General features: G+C 37.7%; 2 protein-coding genes across 5 annotated transcripts in view; one reads left to right on the top strand and one right to left on the bottom strand.

Moving 5' to 3' along the window:
- VPS50 (VPS50 subunit of EARP/GARPII complex) overlaps positions 1–6,995 on the bottom strand; it is an 81,116-nt gene extending 74,121 nt beyond the window's left edge. The window contains exons 1-2 of the mRNA XM_039324048.1: positions 6,844–6,995; positions 5,535–5,603 (exon numbers count right to left, since the gene is read on the bottom strand). Coding sequence (XP_039179982.1) covers positions 5,535–5,603; positions 6,844–6,876 — 102 coding nt within the window. The 5' untranslated portion in view covers positions 6,877–6,995. The remainder of the gene's footprint in view (positions 1–5,534; positions 5,604–6,843) is intronic.
- Positions 6,996–8,090: 1,095 nt separating this feature from the next.
- The window catches only part of HEPACAM2 (HEPACAM family member 2), a 32,950-nt gene continuing 19,933 nt past the window's right edge, over positions 8,091–21,107 (top strand). For 2 of the 4 annotated variants that reach the window (XM_039324082.1, XM_039324081.1), the window contains exons 1-4: positions 8,094–8,139; positions 11,071–11,260; positions 17,577–17,927; positions 18,788–19,072. In XM_039324082.1, coding sequence (XP_039180016.1) covers positions 11,182–11,260; positions 17,577–17,927; positions 18,788–19,072 — 715 coding nt within the window. In that variant the 5' untranslated portion in view covers positions 8,094–8,139; positions 11,071–11,181. Of the gene's footprint in view, positions 8,140–11,070; positions 11,261–17,576; positions 17,928–18,787; positions 19,073–21,107 lie in introns of all 4 variants that reach the window. The other 2 variants (XM_039324083.1, XM_039324084.1) reach the window with 2 other exon arrangements.

Genomic DNA, 21,107 nt, shown 5'->3' with positions numbered 1-21,107 from the left:
GAAACATCGCCAAGACACTTCCAATTTTACGCGGGGAAAACCCGAACAACCAAAGACCTACATACAAACACCCGCGAAAACCTCAGAAAACAATATATATATATATATATATATATATATATATATATATATATATATATATATATATATTACATATAGTAAAATACAATCTGTAAAATATAGTTAATAGCAATACAGCAATATAAAACATATCCATTATTCAATTATAATTATATCATATCAAAGTGGCAAGCCATTCTAGTTGTTCCTCTCAATTTTGCAGTAAAAATTGGAAATAATTGGGCCCCAATGAAATTTTACATTTTATAATTTTAATTGCAAGATAGCTCTAGTACAATAAAATACACACGTCATTAAATAGTCCCCAAACCATTATTTGGATTGCAACTATATGCAAATTACACATATATTCACAATTTTCAACATACAGTACATCTGCAAGAATACATTTATTGAGCTGTGTTTACAGGACAGATGTTTCATTTTCACCCTTAAATTTTACAAAACTATGTAACATGCTGGAAAATAGAGTAATAGTTCTACTTCTTGTATTTAATTAACCATACTTGAATATAAAATATGGTTTGTAATAAAAGTATGGTTTAATTATCACAACTCCTTTGCATTAAACTCTACCAGATTGTTCTAAAAGCTATTGCAATTCTTTGAATTGCTTCCTACTTCCATAACTAATACGTAACATACCCAAAGAGAAACAGCAATCATATGATGAAACCTCAGTATAGGGAACAATAACAAAATATGACAGCGTTATCACTGGGAAGCTGGAAGGGAAGCTAGCATTCAATTTAGCATAAGCTTTAGCTTTCCCTGCTGTATTCTAACATATAGAAATAAGACAGTGTGGAAAATAACTGAGAAATGGGCATTCCACCTTGAAAACATTAGAATCTTGTCCTTCATATAGGATGAAAAGAAAACATATTCACTGGAAAAAATGCCATTGTCAGTTCATGCCCTGACTAATTCTATTTTTAGCAGAACTGTACTTTTAGAATTACACAGTTCTCCATCAAATGCTCTCTGCATGCTCTCACATACTCTTAAGTTTTATTAAACTGCCATCTTGAGGAATATCTTTGAAATTACAGTTTTCATAGCAAATAGCTATGATTTTAAAACCCAAATACTAAGAATTACAGTTGAATATTTTTAGAAAGTTTAAATTAGTTGACATATCATAACCATACTTGTTTTAATTGACATATTCACAATACAAACCGTATATTCCGGCGTATAGGGCGACCCGGCGTATAAGACGACCCCCTAGTTCGACGCCAGGTCACAAGACCATCGACGCCAAGTCGCAAGACCATCGACGCTGAGTCGCATGCCTAGAAAGTCATCTTATATGCCGGAAACTACCGGTATTTCCGGTGTATAAGACGATCAACGCCGAGTCGCATGCCTAGAAAGTTGTCTTATACGCCAGAAACTATGTTATTTCCGGCGTATAAGACAACTCGGCGTATAAGACGACCCCTGAGTTCAGAGGCTGTTTCGATGCTCTCAAAAGTTGTCTTATACGCCGGAATATATGGTATGTATCCATGACTGGAGTGGTTGGAAGCACTATTTTTAGAAAATTAATTTATCCTAGCTTGATATAGCAGTAAGCATACTAGAGTAACAATGGTTTTGGCTGTCTTTCTACTATATCACCACCCAGAGTCACTTGATCGATTGTACAAATTGAATAACAAATAAACAAACAAGCTCAGATTTGTCACAACTGATCAAGTCTGCTGAAAAACTTTTATGTTAAAACCTCTTTAGACCAAATTATGTTAGCCAGTAAAGATCAACAGTAATGGGAGCTTTCTATTGATGATTAGGTCTATTCTGCCATTCTGTGGGAGGGAGGATGCTTGGCATTGTCTTGCCACTTTGCCCTTCCCCCAGGAGAAGGAATGCAGCGGAATAACATCACCCTTATCTAGGAGACCGTTTTTACATTTGGAGCCAGGAGAAACAAAAGTGAGAGAGACCCTGAAGAGCACACCAAAAGAGCCAGTTACCAAAATAATATGGTTATCAAAACAAATGGACCCTGGGAGGAGGAGTAATGAATATTGCTTTTAATATACTGCTTGCTTGCGTTTTTTCTCAGATCTCGCCTTGCTTTCCCTGTTGTCATTAGTCCTAATCAAAATTCCTTTTGAGAAAATGCCTGTTTCAAGAGTTCTGCTTCTTGGGAGACCTAGTTGAGGCAGGTCTTTACAATAGGTTAATTCTTTCAGAGTGCATTATTTAAACACTTTTTGATTTCCCAAAGAAATTCAAGAGATAATTACATTAATTCCTTAATCTAATGATAAATGTTAATGTTTTTTTTCTGAAACAATATTGTTTCTTAATTTATAAGCATTGTGTAAATTGAGGGTTTTCAAACTTTTTGTCAATCCTTCAAGGTAGTCCAGATAAGAAACCAACCCATGAGTACTAACATTACCTTAATTAGCTAGCAGCAGCTCTTCCGTCTCCCTAGGTCAGTGATGGCGAGTCTTTTAGAGACTAAGTGCCTAAACTGCAACCCAAAACCCACCTATGCATCGTCGAGTGCCGGGTGGGTGTAGCCCATTGGGTGGGCATGGCCCATTGGGTGGGCATGGCTGCGGTGATAATGGCAGACTCGGTGGGACTAAAAAATTTAATCAATCAATTCCAACTTTGCAAGATCTTTTTTTCCCGCGAAAAATTGAAATTGACTGATTGAATCTTTTTTTTTTTTTTTTTGCACACGGTGGCGGAGGCCTAAAGCAAAAATTTTTATAAAACCCAGCTGAATTCCTAGTGCTGGGGCAATGGCGCGTGTGCCCACGAGAGGGCTTTAAGCGCTGCCTCTGGCACCCGTGCCATAGGTTCGCCACCACTGCCCTAGGTAATTTTCACAGCCCATTATATTTTTTTTTCAGTAATATCTTAGGTTTAAAAAAAAAATCATGGAACCATAGAAAATTGGCTACATTTGAGTGAACCCCATCATGTTCTTTCTAGAACCCACAAAACCATAACTTTCATATCCAGAACTACTCTTAACTATACCAGCAATATAAATAGGTAAAACATTTTCCATTTTTCAATGCCAATTCATGTCACTTAGATAAGATAAGCAATATAGAAAAATGATAAATAAGTACAATGAACAATATATTTGAATCACTGGGCATCATTTGCCTTTATTTGATCAACATAACTGTTGCAATAATGTCATCTTTTCAGAATTAGCAAAAAGAAAAAAGGGATCTGCTTTCCAACTGAGAAGTCAAATATCATATATATTTTTTTCTTTTTCTTGACCTACTTCTATAAGGTTCTATATCAGTGGTTCTCAACCTTTTTAATGCTGCGACCCCCAACCGATCGTAAGTCAAGGACTACCCAACCGGTCGTAAGTCGTGCGCCGGCTGAGGCAAGCGGCAGAGACGGCACAGGCCGACCACCGGCTGGGCCACCAGCTGGCCCAGCCCAAGGGAGGTAAGGCGCCCGCCGGGCCCCACACGCACCAACAACCCTCCCTGCGCCCGCCGGCCTCCCACCCCTGGCCCTCTTTTACTTACATTTTTAGTAGTTGCTCAGCAGGGAGGGGTGGAAACTTCCAGACAGCTCGCCTTCACTGCAGACAATTTGCAGCACCGTTTGCAGAATGGGACTTTTGGCGGGCTCAGCAGGGCAGAGACAGCCTGGACAATTCCTATTGGCTTTTGAAAGACTCTATTCAAGACTCTATTAGACTCTATTCAAGAAAGTCTATTCTATTGGCTTTCAAAAGCCAATAGAATAAAAGGGAGTAGCACAGCTAAGGAAAAGGGGAAAAAAATGGCAGACTGCGTTGTTTGGCGACCCCTGTGAAATGGTCGTTTGACCCCAAATGGGGTCCCGACCCACAGGTTGAGAACCACTGTTCTATATTGACAATCACTATCCCTACACAATCATTACTTATACCCAGTTTAAAGATGATTTCATTCATATCTTTTCATGACATCATGATTCTGCACTTCATGACATAAATATATTTTTGCAATAATCCACAAAAATAGATGAATTTAGAGAAGTTGTTTGGGAGTTAAATATTTTAAGCTATTAGAACCTTCTTCAATGACATGCATAATACCTTAAGAAAAATCAAAATATGAGAGTTTTTTTGTATGGCTGCCAAAAAATAATAGACCACAGAGAATGCAAGCCTATGAAAAGAAAATGGAGGATTACACAAATATCTTCTAAAAATTCTTGTGAACACAGAAGTTGCAACAGATTTCATAGTTGCTCACCCACTCTACATCATTCCCTTCCTCCACCTAAAGTCATTCTTCATTCCAATTTAACATATGCAGAATCAGTTACTACGAAATCAGCTGCAACTAATGCATCAACTGCTATAGCCAGATTCTAATATAGTGGAAACTCTGACATCAGTAGCAGTAAGAGTCATAAAATGTTTAAAGGATCCTCAAATAAGTTGCTAGAAATACATGAACCTTTTATCACATTTGGTGTTCTTGCAAATGAGCTAAGCAATATTTGATGGAAAATAGTAATTCAAAAAATATTGAAAATGTATAATTCAGACCAGAAACTTTTTTGTTAGCTTTTATGGATAAATCTTGGGAAAAATCACATGGTGTTTTTTATGGTTATATATGATAACATTTATATTCTCAGCATTGGAAAGATTCTATGATACCTACAATAGAAGAATGGTTAATAAAGATGACAGAACTGGCTAATTTAATGTCCCTTGTGAGAGAAAAACTACTGAAGAAATTCATCTACAATTGACAATCCTTTGTGGATTCAGGAGATAGAGAAAAATCAAATTTTAACATATGGTTTTGGTGAATGTTAAAATTTAAAAAGAAAAAAGATCACATGATCTTTTCTTACCTCTTTTCTTCTTTTGGGGAAAATGGACATTTTATCACAGTATTAAACTAAGAATCAAATATAAATGTTTCTTATATCTTTGGTAGAAAAAGTTGTAAGTCATCCTTTGTATATATTTTTCCTTCTCTTTCATTTCTTTGCATTTCTATCCTTATTTTCTTTTTACTCTTTATCTTTTCTCTTGATTACTATGTTAGTCTTTATTGTCCTTATGTATGTTTTGTAAAATGTAATTAAATTATGTGATACCAAATAGCAGTAAGATTCATAACGCACATGGGAATTGCCTGAAGTACTTTTATAAATTAAAGCTGCCATAGGATCCTGACAGTAAATTTTAAACAATAGTAACAAGCAGAGATACATCGAGTTATTACGAGAGTGGCTATCATAAACGCCTATTCTGTGCTAGTGCAGAGTAGAAAGGACAAGGCTGACATATTGCTAAAAATCTCATCACTTGTGCTGCATGTTAACGTCATTAACACAATTTGATAAGGATGCTGATTTCTTTGCCCTGCTATGGTAGCTGTATGGAATACAAATAGATGCTACAAGTATAAAATAGAAACTGAAAAAAATATTAACATTATATGTCCTACCTTGCTTGGAATTCTGAAGTTCTCAAGGGGGCTCAAATCATGAATACTCTCCTGAGGACTTTTAAGACCCTTAACGGGGGAAAAAATCAAATACGTCACTTTCTGAAGCCACAATAATTAAACAACACTTATTGATGAATATATGACTGCTTCAACTACTGCTTTAGAAGACACATATATTTGAAAACCAAACCTCAGAAAACTCAAGCTATTCTTGTGAACAAGGCTATCTAGCTACAAAATAGCTGAAGGACCTGTAACAAAAGAACCTGTATAATAAAATGATGGATTTTTTCCTCAGGATAATCCTTCATTACAATCTATGGTTTGGAACTAAGGGATTTTGTAACCCAAACGTTCCAGAAAACACTATTTGCTCAATCTTAAGATGTGTATCAGAGGAAAATTGCAAAAATGCTTGTTGAATCGCACAGAAAAATAAATCAGAGATCTTTGAAACTAAATATCCAATATTATTTCCTTAAAAAAACACTGAATATGAGATTTATGATCAAAAGGCACAATTTTGGAATATTCAATTTCAAATAATTTTTTCAATTGTCCTTATTAAAAAGCACACTTGTAATAGTTTCTCAAACAAATATTATCTGGCCCATTTTTGACTAAGAGACCTAATGACAATAATCACAGTTGCCACCCCTGTGATATTCAAATCTACAACCTTTGCATTTACCAATTGCTCCTATCATTTTTATTTACATATATTTATAACCTTTTTGCCATCAAATAGTATGAGAAAAGATTCCAGGTTTAGTTCGTCATTACATTCTGAAATCATTTCCTCAGAGAATTTAAACTGGGGAAACAAGCTCAACATGAACAGCCACAATTCAATCCTACAATGCAGCTGGAGTCCTTACATTCTTAAATGAATAATCAATGAAATAAATTACGAACAACCCAGGAAATCTTCTTTATATACCTCCTTTATTTCAGCATCAGACCTCCCTACCCAAATAATAGTAATAAATAAGTTTAAATCCTGTGGGCATTTACAAATATTCAAGTCCTACTTAACTGAATTCCTTTTCAAAGAAACGCACGCCAAATCGTATCTTATCTACAACAGAACGCATTTGGGTCTTTTCTCAGTAAATATAACAGATTATTGTGGTTTTTCTTCTCATTCAAAATTCCATTTTTTTAATTATCGGAATTCCGGCCTTACGAAACACACACCCAGACCCTCATACTGCCTATGCTGTCTTCTGCAGAAATTGTTTCAGTTACATCTTTCTTAACCTCGCTTTATATCAAACATAGGTCTTCCGTCTTCCCACCCCGCTACCTGTCGGGTCATCAGAGACTTGATTTTCTGCATGATCACACAATTTCTGCCGGCCGGCTAGTTCGTCTCGCAAACTCTCTTCGCCCATCGAACGCAGCTGCCTCTAACACAGCGAAGCCATTTTGAGCATCACATGACCCGCCTGTTTTCCTTCGGAATCATGGGATTTAGAGTTTACAATGGGATCTTTGTTTCCGGATTTTGGACGCCAATTCGCCTCTGAGAGAAATACAACTCCCACAAAGCTCAGCGGATCGTATTTCCTGTCTTTCCAATTAGCGAGTTCTCAGGAAGAAATAAGCCTTTTAGTGATAAATTAATTTTTAAAAAACCATATGATGCTTGAACGCGGAATTTGGTTATTTCCAGAAATGTATTTTGCTTCTAATGAAATAATTTCGTGATCCAAGTTATTAGTATCGATATGACTTGTTGAGTTTGTATACACCGTAACATCGCCGTGTTAAATGTCGAGAAAATGCTTTACGATGCATCACGACTGAGTCCTTTTGAGCTAAAGAAAATTATTCTAATTGCACCCAAAATCAAAGTGGTAACCAGTACTGGTGTTATATGACAATCCCACATTAATCAAGTTAATGTGCAGGCTGCTGTATTTTATGCTAGTTTCAGTTTCAGTGTGGTTTACAAAGGCAATCCCATATATGGCAAATGACAGTAGTTCATTGTGAGAACACTAGGAATCCTGCCATAGCGCGGGAATAACGCTAGCAAGAAGATTGTGAGATAATTAGGACATGACTGACTGTACAGAAGCGACTAAACTTAATCACTGATTGGCTGGGAACAAGACTCCCTTGCTCTTCCATCAGGAGCTGAGAACGAAGGATCACCCCTGAAGTGTATTCTAGCTCTTTCCATGGGAATAACACCACATCTAGAGCTAAAGTTGCTATTTTTCTAGAATTAGTTTATAAACTTGCAGCTACTCTATTACGCTGTTTCTCTTCATTGAAACGTTATGGCTTCAGGAATAAACTGAAAACTGCATAGTCTCATATAGAACCTCATCCTAGTAAAGACATTGCCTAACTTTTGCTTTTGCTATTTTGGTTATCGATTTGCATGGTTTACTCTAGTGTGAATCTATGAAAAGCCATTACCTGGAGCAGGGGTCTTCAAAGTTGGCCCTTTTATGACTTGTGGACTTCAACTCCCAGAATTCCTCATGCTGGCAGAGGAATTCTGGGAGTTGAAGTCCACAAGTATAAAGGTCAAGTTTGAAGACCTCTGTCCTGGAACAATTGGGAGGAGAACCTATACACAGCAGAGCAAGTATAAAAAATAGACTACTTATTTCTTTTAACAATTCAATTAACAATATTTGTAAGCAAGTATTAGAAAATGTAAAGAGTTTTACTTATTTCTAAACTCCCTTGACTGGTTACTAAGAAGTTGATATAATTAATAACAGGGAGGGACTAGTTTCAAGTGGCTTATGGAAAATATAGTCCCTAGACTATGTTTTCTATAAACCACTTGAAACCACAATTCTGCAAACTCATTTTAGCTTAATGTGTTATATGTAGTGATCTCATGCAGTTATTTTTATTCTTCAGTAATTAAATAAATCAAAATGAGCTAAATAAAATCCAGTTATGGTAAACACTGGTAATCGTGCAGTATTGACATAGCCAAGGGATTGGTTTCCTACATTGCTAAGCCACAATACAAGTTTAGTTTTGACTTAATGTGTTGAATGAACTCAGGTATTATGGCTAATTCAACAAAACATGCTGAAGCAAAACATGGTTTAAATTATGCAAAACAAGTTTTAATCTGAATTTCACAAGTGAAAATGAACTCTCTTAATGTTCGCATTACATTCTGAACCAGAAACTGGATTTCAGTTTAGGCTATGCTTATCCAGCCAAGTTTATAATTCAGAAAGTCTTGGAAATTCAGAAAATAGTGAGTCTAATATCTTGGTTAGCATATAGTGCAACACATAGGCTGAATAAAATTGCTGTTTATTTCATCTTGATCTCTTTTTTAGTTCTGTTGATTTACTTGGGTTTAGCAAACTGTGAGGTTAACAATGGAAACGCCCTTTATAATTCTGGTCAGGTAGATTTCCCAGCTAATTATAAGGTGACCAACTTTTTTACAACAAAAAGGAGGACACAAATAAATTGAAGAAAAAAATATCGTAAATAAAAGAAACATTGTATTTATTGCAACAATAATACAGAATACACTATAATATGATAAATGCATAATAAAAAACATTTGTAACAATAACATTTTATATTGTAATTATGCTTACATGCCTATTAATTATTTAAATGAGTACTTTTCCACTGAATGAATATTTTTTGTCAATGTATCATCTTCTAACAATATATTGGAAATATCTGAACAAGAAATATCCTTCATATTGAATTTTAAGGCAAGTGTATCAACATTCAATCTCGATTTCTCACTTGTCCAAAAATCTACACGGCTGGATTGCGCGAGGGTGGGCGGCGGAGGCAGGTGTTGTGAGCCAGGTGCTCCAGGACGGCCATGTAGGTGCGCAGGGTGAGGTGGTGGCAGCGCAAGTCAGCACTGCGTAGACCATCAGCTGGCGCAGCCCATGGAAGGTCAACTGCCCGCCATGCCCCCGCCCATAGCCGCCCCGCCAGCACCGCTGCCCTGCTATGGAGAGCCGGCCCCGTGGCTCGCAAAGCACTAGCAGAGCCAGCTCCGGCCCTGAGCCACCCCCCCCCAGCACCACCGCCCACCCTGCGCATCCCCGTAGAGCCGGCCCCACGGCTCGCAAAGGCAAAGCACCAGCTGCACCGGCTCCGGCCCTGCAGCCACCCCCCCAGCACCACCGCCCACCCTGCGCATCCCCGTAGAGCCGGCCCCACAGCTTGCAAAGGCAAAGCACCAGCCACGTTGGCTCCGGCCCTGCAGCCGCCCACCCGAGCTTTCCCCCAGCACCACCGCCCACCCTGCACATCCCCATAGAGCCGGCCCCACGGCTCGCAAAGGCAAAGCACCAGCTGCCGCAGCTCCGGCCCTGCAGCTGCCCCCCAGCCGCCCCCCAGTACCACTGCCCACCCTGCGCATCCCCGTAGAGCCAGCCCCACAGCTCGTAAAGCACCAGCCGTGCTGGCTCCGGCCCTGCAGCCACCCCCCAGCCACTCCCCAGCACCACCGCCTACCCTGTGCATCCCTATGTAGAACCGAACAGGGAAGATCAAGAGAAACTTACTGCTCCAGTCTCCTCCAGCTATCTGCAGAACTAAGTAGGAGATGGTGTAGTTGGGTAGCAGTGAGGGGTGCAAAGTTCCTGCAACTTGCATGTGCAAAGTTTGCCGCCCAGGTGTTTTGGCGCACTCAGCAGCAATTCCTATTGGCTTTCGAAAGCCAATGGAGGAGTAGCACAGCTCAGGCAAAAGTTGAAAAAAAACATCAAAAAAAGGTCCCGGAACGCCTTCTGAGCGTTCTATGAGGGAAAAAAAGCCCTGCAGATTAGTCTTCAAATATAGAAAAAGAGGACATTTAGGAGGACATTTTCAAGGGAGGACAGAACTCACAAAAGGAGGACTGACCTCCCAAAAGGAGGACGGTTGGTCACCTTACTAATTATTATGAATGGAAACCACAGCTTACAAGGCTATGTTATCTCTACATTGCCACCATTTTCATGTTGTCTGGATTACTGAGGCCCTTCTGAGGGAATTTGTAATTTGCACCCTTTCTCTTTCAGGAGGGTTGCCCATTATCTTCAAAATCTCTGATAGTGCTCTGCTTAGCCATAAATATATACCTGAAGGGTTTTTAAAAATCTGCATTTTTATCATAGTTGTATGTTGCTGAATCTTACAATTTTTTCAATTTGCTATTTTTAAAGCAATTTTGTACTTATTTATTTAAAAGCTTTAGGACTAATTTTATCTAACCTAAAAGACACAATATAAACTAACAAAAATCATTTGCAATAATCCTCAGAGTTTGTACATTTTTATGTTCTGTTTTTTTCCTGGAGTTGTTTAACTAACTGTCTGCACTGATCAGATGAATATAACCTGCATATGGTCTTTAAGCTCATTTATTTTTTATCGGTGCTGAGTGATTCATACTGTATGCCCAATTTATCGTGATCTATATTTGCTGTGAACATACCAGAGTAGAGAATTATGATAGGGCTATAGGCAATGAAGATGTTGAACACTAATCTAACAGGTGTTCCACTCCCTGTGTCATTTATACACATAGTCAAATCACCTGAAGCAAGACAAGGCAGTGGCTCGTAACTCACACCTGATTTGCCTAACAAATAAACTCCACAGCTGCTGGATCAAGGCTCAGTCTCTGCACTGAAAGAAGATGGCCTACACACAAAACAAGCTACTTTTTAACACCATGTTTTGTGGCTTGCAAATCTATGTGCTCTGCCTATTTTTAGGTAAGATTCTGCATGATTTTCTGTCCTTTTATGAAACTTTATCCAGGTACAAGGCTTTACAGAATACATAAATATCTTAACTTAATAGCTTTATGGATATAAAATTGGTAGTGTTAATGCTATTAGCATCATAGAATAAAATATCACCATGGGGGTTTGTATAAATGGAAACTACAATTCTGTAACTGCATGTCTGGATTCTTGTGAATAAACTGTTAAGACTTTCTTCAGAGCAGATGAGATTGTTCTATAGTTCACACATTATGTAATATGCTATCTTTTAGGAAGGTTGAATCAACACATACTGTACACACTGGGGACAGCAACTGTTCTCATGTATCGCTGAATGTAACCGATGCATTTTTAAAACTTTATAATGCCATATGTGATAATTCAATGTGTTCCTTAAATTCATTCTGATATTTTTCTATAAATAGTATTTAGCATTAGAAATTAAAAAGTAGATTTTTTTTCTGATATTATTTTAAGAGAAGGGGGATTATGGCCCTTCCAAAACTGCTAAAATGCTACTCTCAGCAGCAATAGCCCATGTGATCAAAGGTGAGGGATATTAGGAAGTGTAGTTCAGCAATGTCTGGAGGGCTGCTGGTTCCTTATTTCTGCATTATTGTTTCCAAGTTGATTACACATACAGGAGATATAACAATTTCCACATTATACTTAGAGTAACAGGTTTGTAATACCTAGAGGGTATTTTTTTCATTCCTGTGCAAACTGGGTTTAAATTAAGCATTTGTTCCAATATCATTCTATTCATTGTGGAAATATTCACAGGGTTTTAGACGACATTATGTTAATCCTGGGTGTACCTTGCCTAATAATTTCACAATTAAATAAATTCCAATGTTAAAAACCAAACAAACCAATTATGTTCTACTATAGTACAATATTTGCATTTTGCCACTAGTATAAGGTAAAGCAACAACAAATTAAACTAGGTTAATTTCAAAATTACACTGTCACTGAAAAGTGCTTTAAATAAAATATAAACCTTTCCCATGGAATGTTGGTTTATGTATGAAACTCATAATATGTCATCTTTTTTATTTCAGTAAAATAGTTCAAGGACGTTTCCAGTCAACAAGGGTGGTGTTGTGCTTACTAATACTTTAAAACTGATGTAAAAGCCAAATGCAGCCTAGGCAAAAGTTGGAGGTCACTTTGGGAATATCTAATTTGTTTATACTGAATACAAAGAAAGCAGGTACAGACACCAGAAGCTAAGAAAGTGCATTATTTGCTTCAGAAGATTCTTTCATGTTTCAGATTCTTACAAGTTGGTAAATTATATTTGAAATTTGTTGTCTATGGATCAACCATTCCTAAACTTGTTTTTAATAAAAGAAAAATTTGAATACCAAAGCAAAAATGGAACACAGAAAAATAATTTTGCTAGGTTTTAGAATAAAACTTTCCATGCATTTATATAATATAAATTATATTGTGATAATTTAATTTCAGTCCTAGCACTACCATATACTGAAAAGCAATGGTTCTGCTAGAAAACACAAGGCTTGAATCTTAAACAATTCTATTGCTGCAAATATGGTGAAAGGCAATATTGTATTAGGTAATTAGCAAATTAGATATTCCCAATATTGTATTCCATTGCAACATGAAATAAAATTTCCAATTCAGTTGATTACAGTACAGGTGGTACTCAGCATATAACAGTTTATTTAGTGACCATTCAAAATTATAACAGCATTGAAAATGCGTTATGACTAGTTTTCACACTTGGAACTGTTGCAGAATCTCCAAAGTCAGGTGATCAAAATTTAGGCCCTTGGCAACTGGCATGTATTTATGACAGTTGTACTGTCCTGGAGTCATGTGATTACTACTTGTAGCCTTTCAAACTAGCTTTGGCAAAGCAAAATTAAAGGGGGAAGCCAGATTTGCTTAATGACCGTAGGATTCACTTAGCAACTGCACTGATCTGCTGTACAGCTGTAACAAAAAAAGTGGTAAAATGAGTGCAACTCATTTAATAACTGCCTCACTTAGCAACAAAAATTTGGGGCTCAATTCTGGTTGTGCATTGAAACTACCTGTACTTGGAGCAGGTAAAAAGCATCACCTCATTTAAGACAAAATCTTAATACAATATCTTTGGTGGCTCTATTTAATTCAGTTAAAACCTGCATGTGAAATTGAGCTCCTATGGCTGAAAAAAAAACCAAGCAGTCTTCAACTTATGATTCCAATTGGGATCAGAATTTCTAAGCAAGGTGGCTGTTAAGTGAGTTGTGCCCAATTTAATGACCTTTTTTGCCACAGTTGTTAAGCAAATCACTGCAGTTGTTAAGTGAATCACACAGTTGTTAAGTGAATCCAGCTTCCCCCATTGACTTTGCTTATCAGAAGTGGGCTGAGGAAGTTGCAATAGGTGATCCTATGATCCTGGGACCCTGCAATCATTGTGGATACACGCATTCAAATTCCATTCCAAAGCGACAGTAGTAAGGTGACCAACTTTTTTACAACAAAAAGGAGGACACGAATAAATTGAAGAAAAAAATATCGTAAATAAAAGAAACATTGTATTTATTGCAATAATAATACAGAATACACTATAATATGATCAATGCATAATAAAAACATTTGTAACAATAACATTTTATATTGTAATTATGCTTACATGCCTATTAAGTATTTAAATGAGTACTTTTCCATTGAATGAATATTTTTTGTCAATGTATCATCTTCTAACAATATATTGGAAATATCTGAACAAGAAATATCCTTCATATTGAATTTTACGGCAAGTGCTGCAGCTAGAGTATCAACATTCAATCTCGATTTCTCACTTGTCCAAAAATTTACACGGCTGGACTGCGCGGGGGTGGGTGGAGAGGCAGGTGTTGTGAGCCAGGCGCTCCAGGATGGCCACGTAGATATGCAGGATGAGCTGGTGGCAGCGCAGGTCAGCACTGCATAGACCACCAGCTGGCACGCCCCATGGAAGGTCAACTGCCCGCCGTGCCCCTGCCCACAGCCGCCCTGCCAGCACCGCTGCCTGCCGTGGAGAGCCGGCCCTGCGGCTCGCAAAGCACCAACCGAGCCAGCTCCAGCCCTGAGCCGCCCCCCCAGCACCACCGCCCACCCTGCGCATCCCCGTAGAGCTAGCCCCACGGCTCGCAAAGGCAAAGCACAAGCTGCGCCAGCTCCGGCCCTGCAGCCACCCCCCCAGCTGCCCCCCAGCACCACCGCCCACCCTGTGCAGCCCCGTAGAGCCGGCCCCACAGCTCACAAAGGCAAACCACCAGCTGCCCTGGCTCCGGCCCTGCAGCTGTCCCCCCAGCCGCCCTCCAGCACCACTGCCCACCCTGCGCATCCCCATAGAGCTGACCCCGTGGCTCGCAAAGCACCAGCCGCACTGGCTCCGGCCCTGCAGCCACCCCCCAGCACCACCGCCTACCCTGTGCATCCCCGTGTAGAACCGAACAAGGAAGATCAAGAGAAACTTACCGCTCCAGTCTCCTCCAGTTATCTGTGGAACTAAGTAAGAGATGGTGTAGTTGGGTAGCAGTGAGGGGTGCAAAGTTCCTGCAACTTGCATGTGCAAAGTTTGCCGCCTGGGTATTTTGGCGCGCTCAGCAGCAATTCCTATTGGCTTTCGAAAGCCAATAGGGGGAGTAGCACAGCTCAGGCAAAAGTTGAAAAAAACCATCAAAAAAAGATCCCGGAATGCCTTCTGGGCGTTTTATGAGGGAAAAAAAGCCCTGCAGATTAGTCTTCAAATATAGAAAAAGAGGACATTTAGGAGGACATTTTCGAGGGAGGACAGAACTCCCAAAAGGAGGACGGTATATGGAAAAGGAGGACATTTAGGAGGACACTTTTTGAGGGAGGACAGAACTCGAAAAAGGAGGACTGTCCTCCCAAAAGGAGGGCGGTTGGTCACCTTACAGTAGGGATGCTGTGAGGACTGAATGTAAGTCACTTTTTTTTAGTGTCACTGTAGCTTTGAGCAACCACTCAACAATGGTTCTAAGTCAAGGGCCAACTCTAGTGGCTGGGTTCATAAGTCATATTAGGCCATGGTTTATTTAGTTTTGGTTTATTTCATGTTTACTTGCCATAATCAAAAGATAACTGGTGCGTTCAGTAAAAAATAATCATAAAAAATCACAAAAGTTAAAAGTATTAAATAGGAATCTTAAAACAATCACCAAAGCAATTAACAAGATGGCAACATACTAAGAATCAAATGCCTTCTTGTCATAAGTAATTTTTCTGAAGCCTAGTAAGGCAAGTGCTGATCAAATATCACACATCATAATATTTGTCCTGTAATGGAACACCAACCTATGTAGGCCTTCGTTCACCATTTTTCATAGAAGTTGGGAATTGCTACTAGATTCTTCCATAAGCTCTGCATTGGACAAATTGAAATTGAACAGAGAAGGCTCCAGAGATATCTTGGAACCAGGTCATGTAGGGGCTAAGGTTAAAAATTGCATTTGAATTGCCCATAGAAGCTGGTAGGAAACAAGGCCTATTCAAAGCCTGAAGCATAGATGTGAACTTTTGATAGCAACCATCTGCCAACAACTGAGCCACCATTCTGGTTTAATGGTGTCCTAATGTCCATTTGGTTTTCAGAGGTAGACCCATGTAGCGTACACTACTGTACTTTAGCAGTTTGTTGAACTAACTACAGGTGTCCTCAACTTGCAACAGTTCATTTAGTGACCGTTCAAAGGTACAGTGGCACTAAATAAACTGTCTTATTTTTCATAGTTACAATCTTTGCAGCATCCCCACAGTCATGTGATCAAAATTCAGCTGCTTGGCAACTGACTCATATTTCTGACGGTTGCAGTGTCCCAGGGTCATGTGATCACTTTTTGTGATCTTCTAACATGCAAAATCAATGGGGAAGCAGATTCATTTAACAATTGTGTTACTAACTTAACAATTTAAATGATTTACTTAACTGTGGCAAGAAATGTCATAAAATGGGGTAAAACTCACTTAACAAATGTTTCACTTAATGATAGAAATGGGGGCTCAATTGTGGTTGTAAGTTGAGGACTACATGTATAATTGTTGTATTCATATAACAATCGTTACATTGTATTTAAGAGTACTATCAATTTCATTCTGAAGCCAAACTTCCCTCCATGGCTGAAACTTTATTTCTCTGGCTTTCTTACAAAATATAACATTCTTAAAGGCGATTTTGATAAATCTGATATAAATAATTACAGTGTCTGAAAGCTCTATGTTCTGACAAACTCTGCAAGACCTATTTCCTTAGAAATGAGTGGACATCTAATTCACTCCTTTACTGACTAATATTCAGAGTGCAAGACAATACTTGGTTTTAGTAAAGTTTAAATGCTTATAGTATGCATTCAAGGATATTATACAGTACAAAAGAAGTTTTCCCTCACTTTTGCTTAGGTTGGGTCAAAAGCAGCACCCCACCTCTTGTGTACTTCTGTGCATTCTCCCCAATCATCATGTTACCTCTTGCAGACCCCTGAGCACCTTCTGAATCCATGCTATACCCCCATGGGCAATCCCTAGCCATTCAAATCAATCCAGAAGCAAATTTGTTTACTCTGGATTAGTCAACCAATAATTGCAAGAAAATATTAGAGGAAAAACGAACGTATTCTATAGTTGTAACCAGCACAGGTTTTAAAAACGTGGCTTTTCACATAATGTGTCCAAAGAAGAATAATTTTAGCCTGGTCTTTTGTGCATCAAATGAGAACTTTGGGTTGATTTGTTTAGTGATCCATCAATTTAGTTCCTTGGCTATCCTCAGTATTTTCAAGAGTCTTACCAACACAAAGTTCAAATACCGTATGTTAATATTCCTATCCTGCTTATTTCACTTCTACAGCATGTCACAAAGAATGCCATGGCTTGCTTGACTCTGGTTTTTGTGGGTAGAGTCACATCCTGGCATTTGAGTGCCTTTTCCAAGGTCTTCCTGACTGCTCTACCAAATACTCATCTGTAGCATTTCTTGGCTGTTTGTTCCTTCACTATTGATGGTTAATCTGAAAAGTTAATTATTATTATTACTTTGTCTGTTCTTTTCAGAGAGATGTGTGTAATGTTTATATACAACCCAATATGAAAAAATGTATTGCATAAAAATATATGGCATTATAGATAAGGAACAAAAATGCAAAATGGTCATAACATGAATTTACACATGTGATATATAACAAGTGATGGTTAGTTCTGAAACCATTTAAGATATATTACAATAGAACTGAAGCAAGTCCTGTGTGTATTTCTACCTGCAATATATGTAATCTTTCTGTTGCAGGTATTTCTTCTGCATTAAACATGACAATTCCCTCATACACAGTCAATGGCATTGAAGGACAGCCACTTAGACTTGAGGTTGCTTATAATTTCAACTTCGCCTTTTCTGACATCCAGATAATATGGCTCTTTGAAAAACCACCAACAAACCCTAAATATCTGCTTACTTCTGTCAATCGATCGGTTGTTCCAGACTTAGAATATAGACACAAATTTACACTTTCACCTCCAAATGCATCTTTGCTGATAAATTCTTTACATAGAAGTGATGAAGGAAATTATATTGTAAAAATCAATATCCATGGCAATGGGACAAAATCAGCAATTGAGAAGATTCAGGTTACTGTTAATGGTAAGTAACTTAAAATGCCGGAGTATATTTCTATTCACCAATATTTACCATATGGGCTGTGACTAGGGAATTAGAGTTCAGCGGCATATCCAAAGGTCATAAGTTCACCATTTCTTGTTTATCTGCGATATTTTCTGGGTTTTCTTTTCCCCAAAGCCACAATTTGTCCTGCTGAACATTCAGTGCAGTGAAGTAATGCTATTTAGAGAACTTCCTGGCAATAGAGAATAATGGATAATCAAAATCCAGCATTATTGCAGGAAAGGCACAAGCTTTAGCATATATTCTGCAAATTCTTAAAAATTAAAATATATTACATAAGATGACATTCGTAGTTATGTGACATACTGTTGTCTATTACACATCAGGATATTTTGGAATATTTACTTATATTGTTCTAATGCATGTGCAAATTAATGCATGTGCAAATTAAAATCCAATGGCAATTATAACTATATTCTAAAAGATGTGGTGAAGAATCTAGAGCAATTTTCTCCAAACTGACACCACCTGGTATGTTGAAACTAAAATTTCCAGGATTCTCAGTGTAATATAATGAAAGCTCTAGATAAGATATATACAGATTGAGTCCTATAATGCATCCCAAACTGACTGACTTACAAACTGACTTACGATGTTGATTCTCTTTATAGAGTACATTTGGGATTAAAAAGACAATTTGTTCTTTTAAGAAAGTTTTTGGATTGAGGGCCTACCTTTTGCAGAGGTCCCAAATACAAGTAGTGACAGTTCTTACCATCTTCTACTAGTGGAAATGTAGACTCCAAAATTATCTAGACTGCTGTATGTAAATAACAGAAATGACTTGATCATAACTCCCAATATTGTTTCCATTGCAGTGCCTGTCACTAAGCCTGTCATATACATGGAACCCTCATTTGGAGTTGTAGAAAAAAAAGGAAACATCACTTTGAAATGTGTGGTGGAAGAAGGCACAAGGGTGGTTTACCAATGGATGAAAAATGAAAATCCAATTGAAGACAGCAGCAATGGCTCCATGACTATAAACAAAGATACACTTTCCATTGCCCCCGTTCTTAAAGAAGCTATTGGGAATTACAGCTGTTTAGTAACCAACCCTATCAGTGCCATGATGAGTGATATGATCACACCAACAATATATTGTAAGTAGATGAAATGTGTCTAATCTCTTTGATTTGGGTGAATTTGCAAAATAACAGTGTTATTTAGTTTGGAAATGAAATGAAATGTCTGCAGATATTCCCTTCTAATAGTAGGTATTAGTTGATTTGAGAGAAGAACTCATTACAATATCTTTAGTGATAGTGTATATAGTGATGGTAAGGAATAGTAAAGAAAAAATTATTCAACATTTTCCTGAACTTCAATGTAGGTCTTTTAAAGTATTGTATTATGTTTAAGAGTTATACAACGGTTTTTTTCTGGGGAGGGGGAATTTACAGAATTTTCTTTTGATTTTTATTTATCTGAGTGCTGTGAATTGAGAGGCCAGGATCTTAAATTTAACCTAGTTAAACTTTTACATATCCAAAGTTTTAATTGGCCAATGCCTGAAAGATGGACAACTTTGAATACTGTGTATCCCACTTTGAATTCCATGATTGTATATGGAATTAAAATAGCATATTATTTTTTACTTAAACCATAGTCTCCATCCTCAGTATCCATGGTAGAGAAGTCCGAAAATGGACAAGAAAATCTGAAACCTGTTCTTGGAAAGCTTGTTGTACAAAGCTGTCAGACTCTTAAAAGCCTTTCCAGCAACAATTTATAATACATGTTATAAATTATAGTGAAGAGTACTACAAGAGCAGAAAAATCTTTTTCAAATTAAGAATCTGATGAAGAGCTGGAAAGTCATAAAATGTCTCTTATCCAATTATCATACTTCTTTGGCTGTTCCTGATGATAGGAGGAAAAAGCCATCTGTGAAGGCTGATGGAAGAAAGAGGAGAGACAGAAATTTCTAACACTGTATTGATTCCTGTATTAAGGCCCACTCTCGGGACTCTTACTGCTGTTTTGTGTAATTTTTCAGAAGTGGTTTCTGTTTTGCTTCATGGTAGTATATTAGAGAAAAAAATCCAAATCCCTAATGGGCTCTAGACTATATTTTAGACAAGCAAGAACATTAAATCCTAAAGTCCATGTCATTATCATTTTTAATTTCTGTGCAAAATCAATATAGGACACTGGATATGTTTGCTTAAGCTGACACCTGTGAAACCATATACAATTGAAAATGACATGATTATGGCACCTGCTCTTGTTATCCTATTATTATTTTGAAATGTTATATCATCTTATTCAGATCATTTCAAGATGTTTTGTGTTAGAAAAATATTTGTATAGAATGCAATATAAAATGCAACATAAAATTGTAGCACAAAATATTTAAGACAGCAAGCATTAAGAAGTGTATAATAAAAATAACCATGCATTAGCTACGTCCAGTATGTTGGAGGCAGACAGGATTTGATGGGTAGAGGGGAAAAAGGCTTACAAAAATGCCTTTACCAAGCTGTAAACCAACTGATTCACTTGATCCTCTCTTGAAAGAAGGTTCAAACAAATGCTTCCAACATCTTTGTTGACTCTAAAAATGTTTGAAGCATACTAAAGCAACACAACAAAAAGTGAATTGAATTTAGTCAAACAGAGAAGATGGAGAGGAAATTAGGAAAGTTTTTTTTTTAAAAATGAATGTTAAAAAGCTATCATGCATAGAGTAGATATGAGTTCAAATAGGAAGGTTTCACTTGAAAACAGATAAACCCAATCAATTTCATGGAGTATGCCAGGTTTTTTTTCTTCCTATTTCTCATACTCCTTCCCTCTATGAGCCATATGTATTGCTGGACTTAAATTATTTGCTGTCGGGATGCTAACTAGCATAGCTTTCAATAGAAGCCACAATGACAGCATGTATATTTTATTAAATTGATATGTTTCCCACATCAAGTGACTCTGGTTGGCTTACAAGGCCATATCATGATTATGTAATGTGATTTATATAATCTGCACAATGATATTATGGGCATGTGATGTCATTTGCTCCTTCTTTGGTTGCCTATGCTAGTTAACCTAATGGGACCGACTGCTCAGTAATTTCCAGACAGCTACATATTGTTCATTGATTAAAATCTGTATCACTGATTCACCATGAGGTTGCCTGCG

The sequence above is a fragment of the Crotalus tigris genome, unplaced genomic scaffold, assembly GCF_016545835.1.
Source record: "Crotalus tigris isolate CLP2741 ecotype Arizona unplaced genomic scaffold, ASM1654583v1 scf7180000024292.1016931, whole genome shotgun sequence".
NCBI classification, from domain to species: Eukaryota; Metazoa; Chordata; class Lepidosauria; order Squamata; family Viperidae; genus Crotalus; species Crotalus tigris.
The sequence above is the reverse complement of the archived record's forward strand: the minus strand, read 5'-3'. Positions and strand labels throughout refer to the sequence as shown.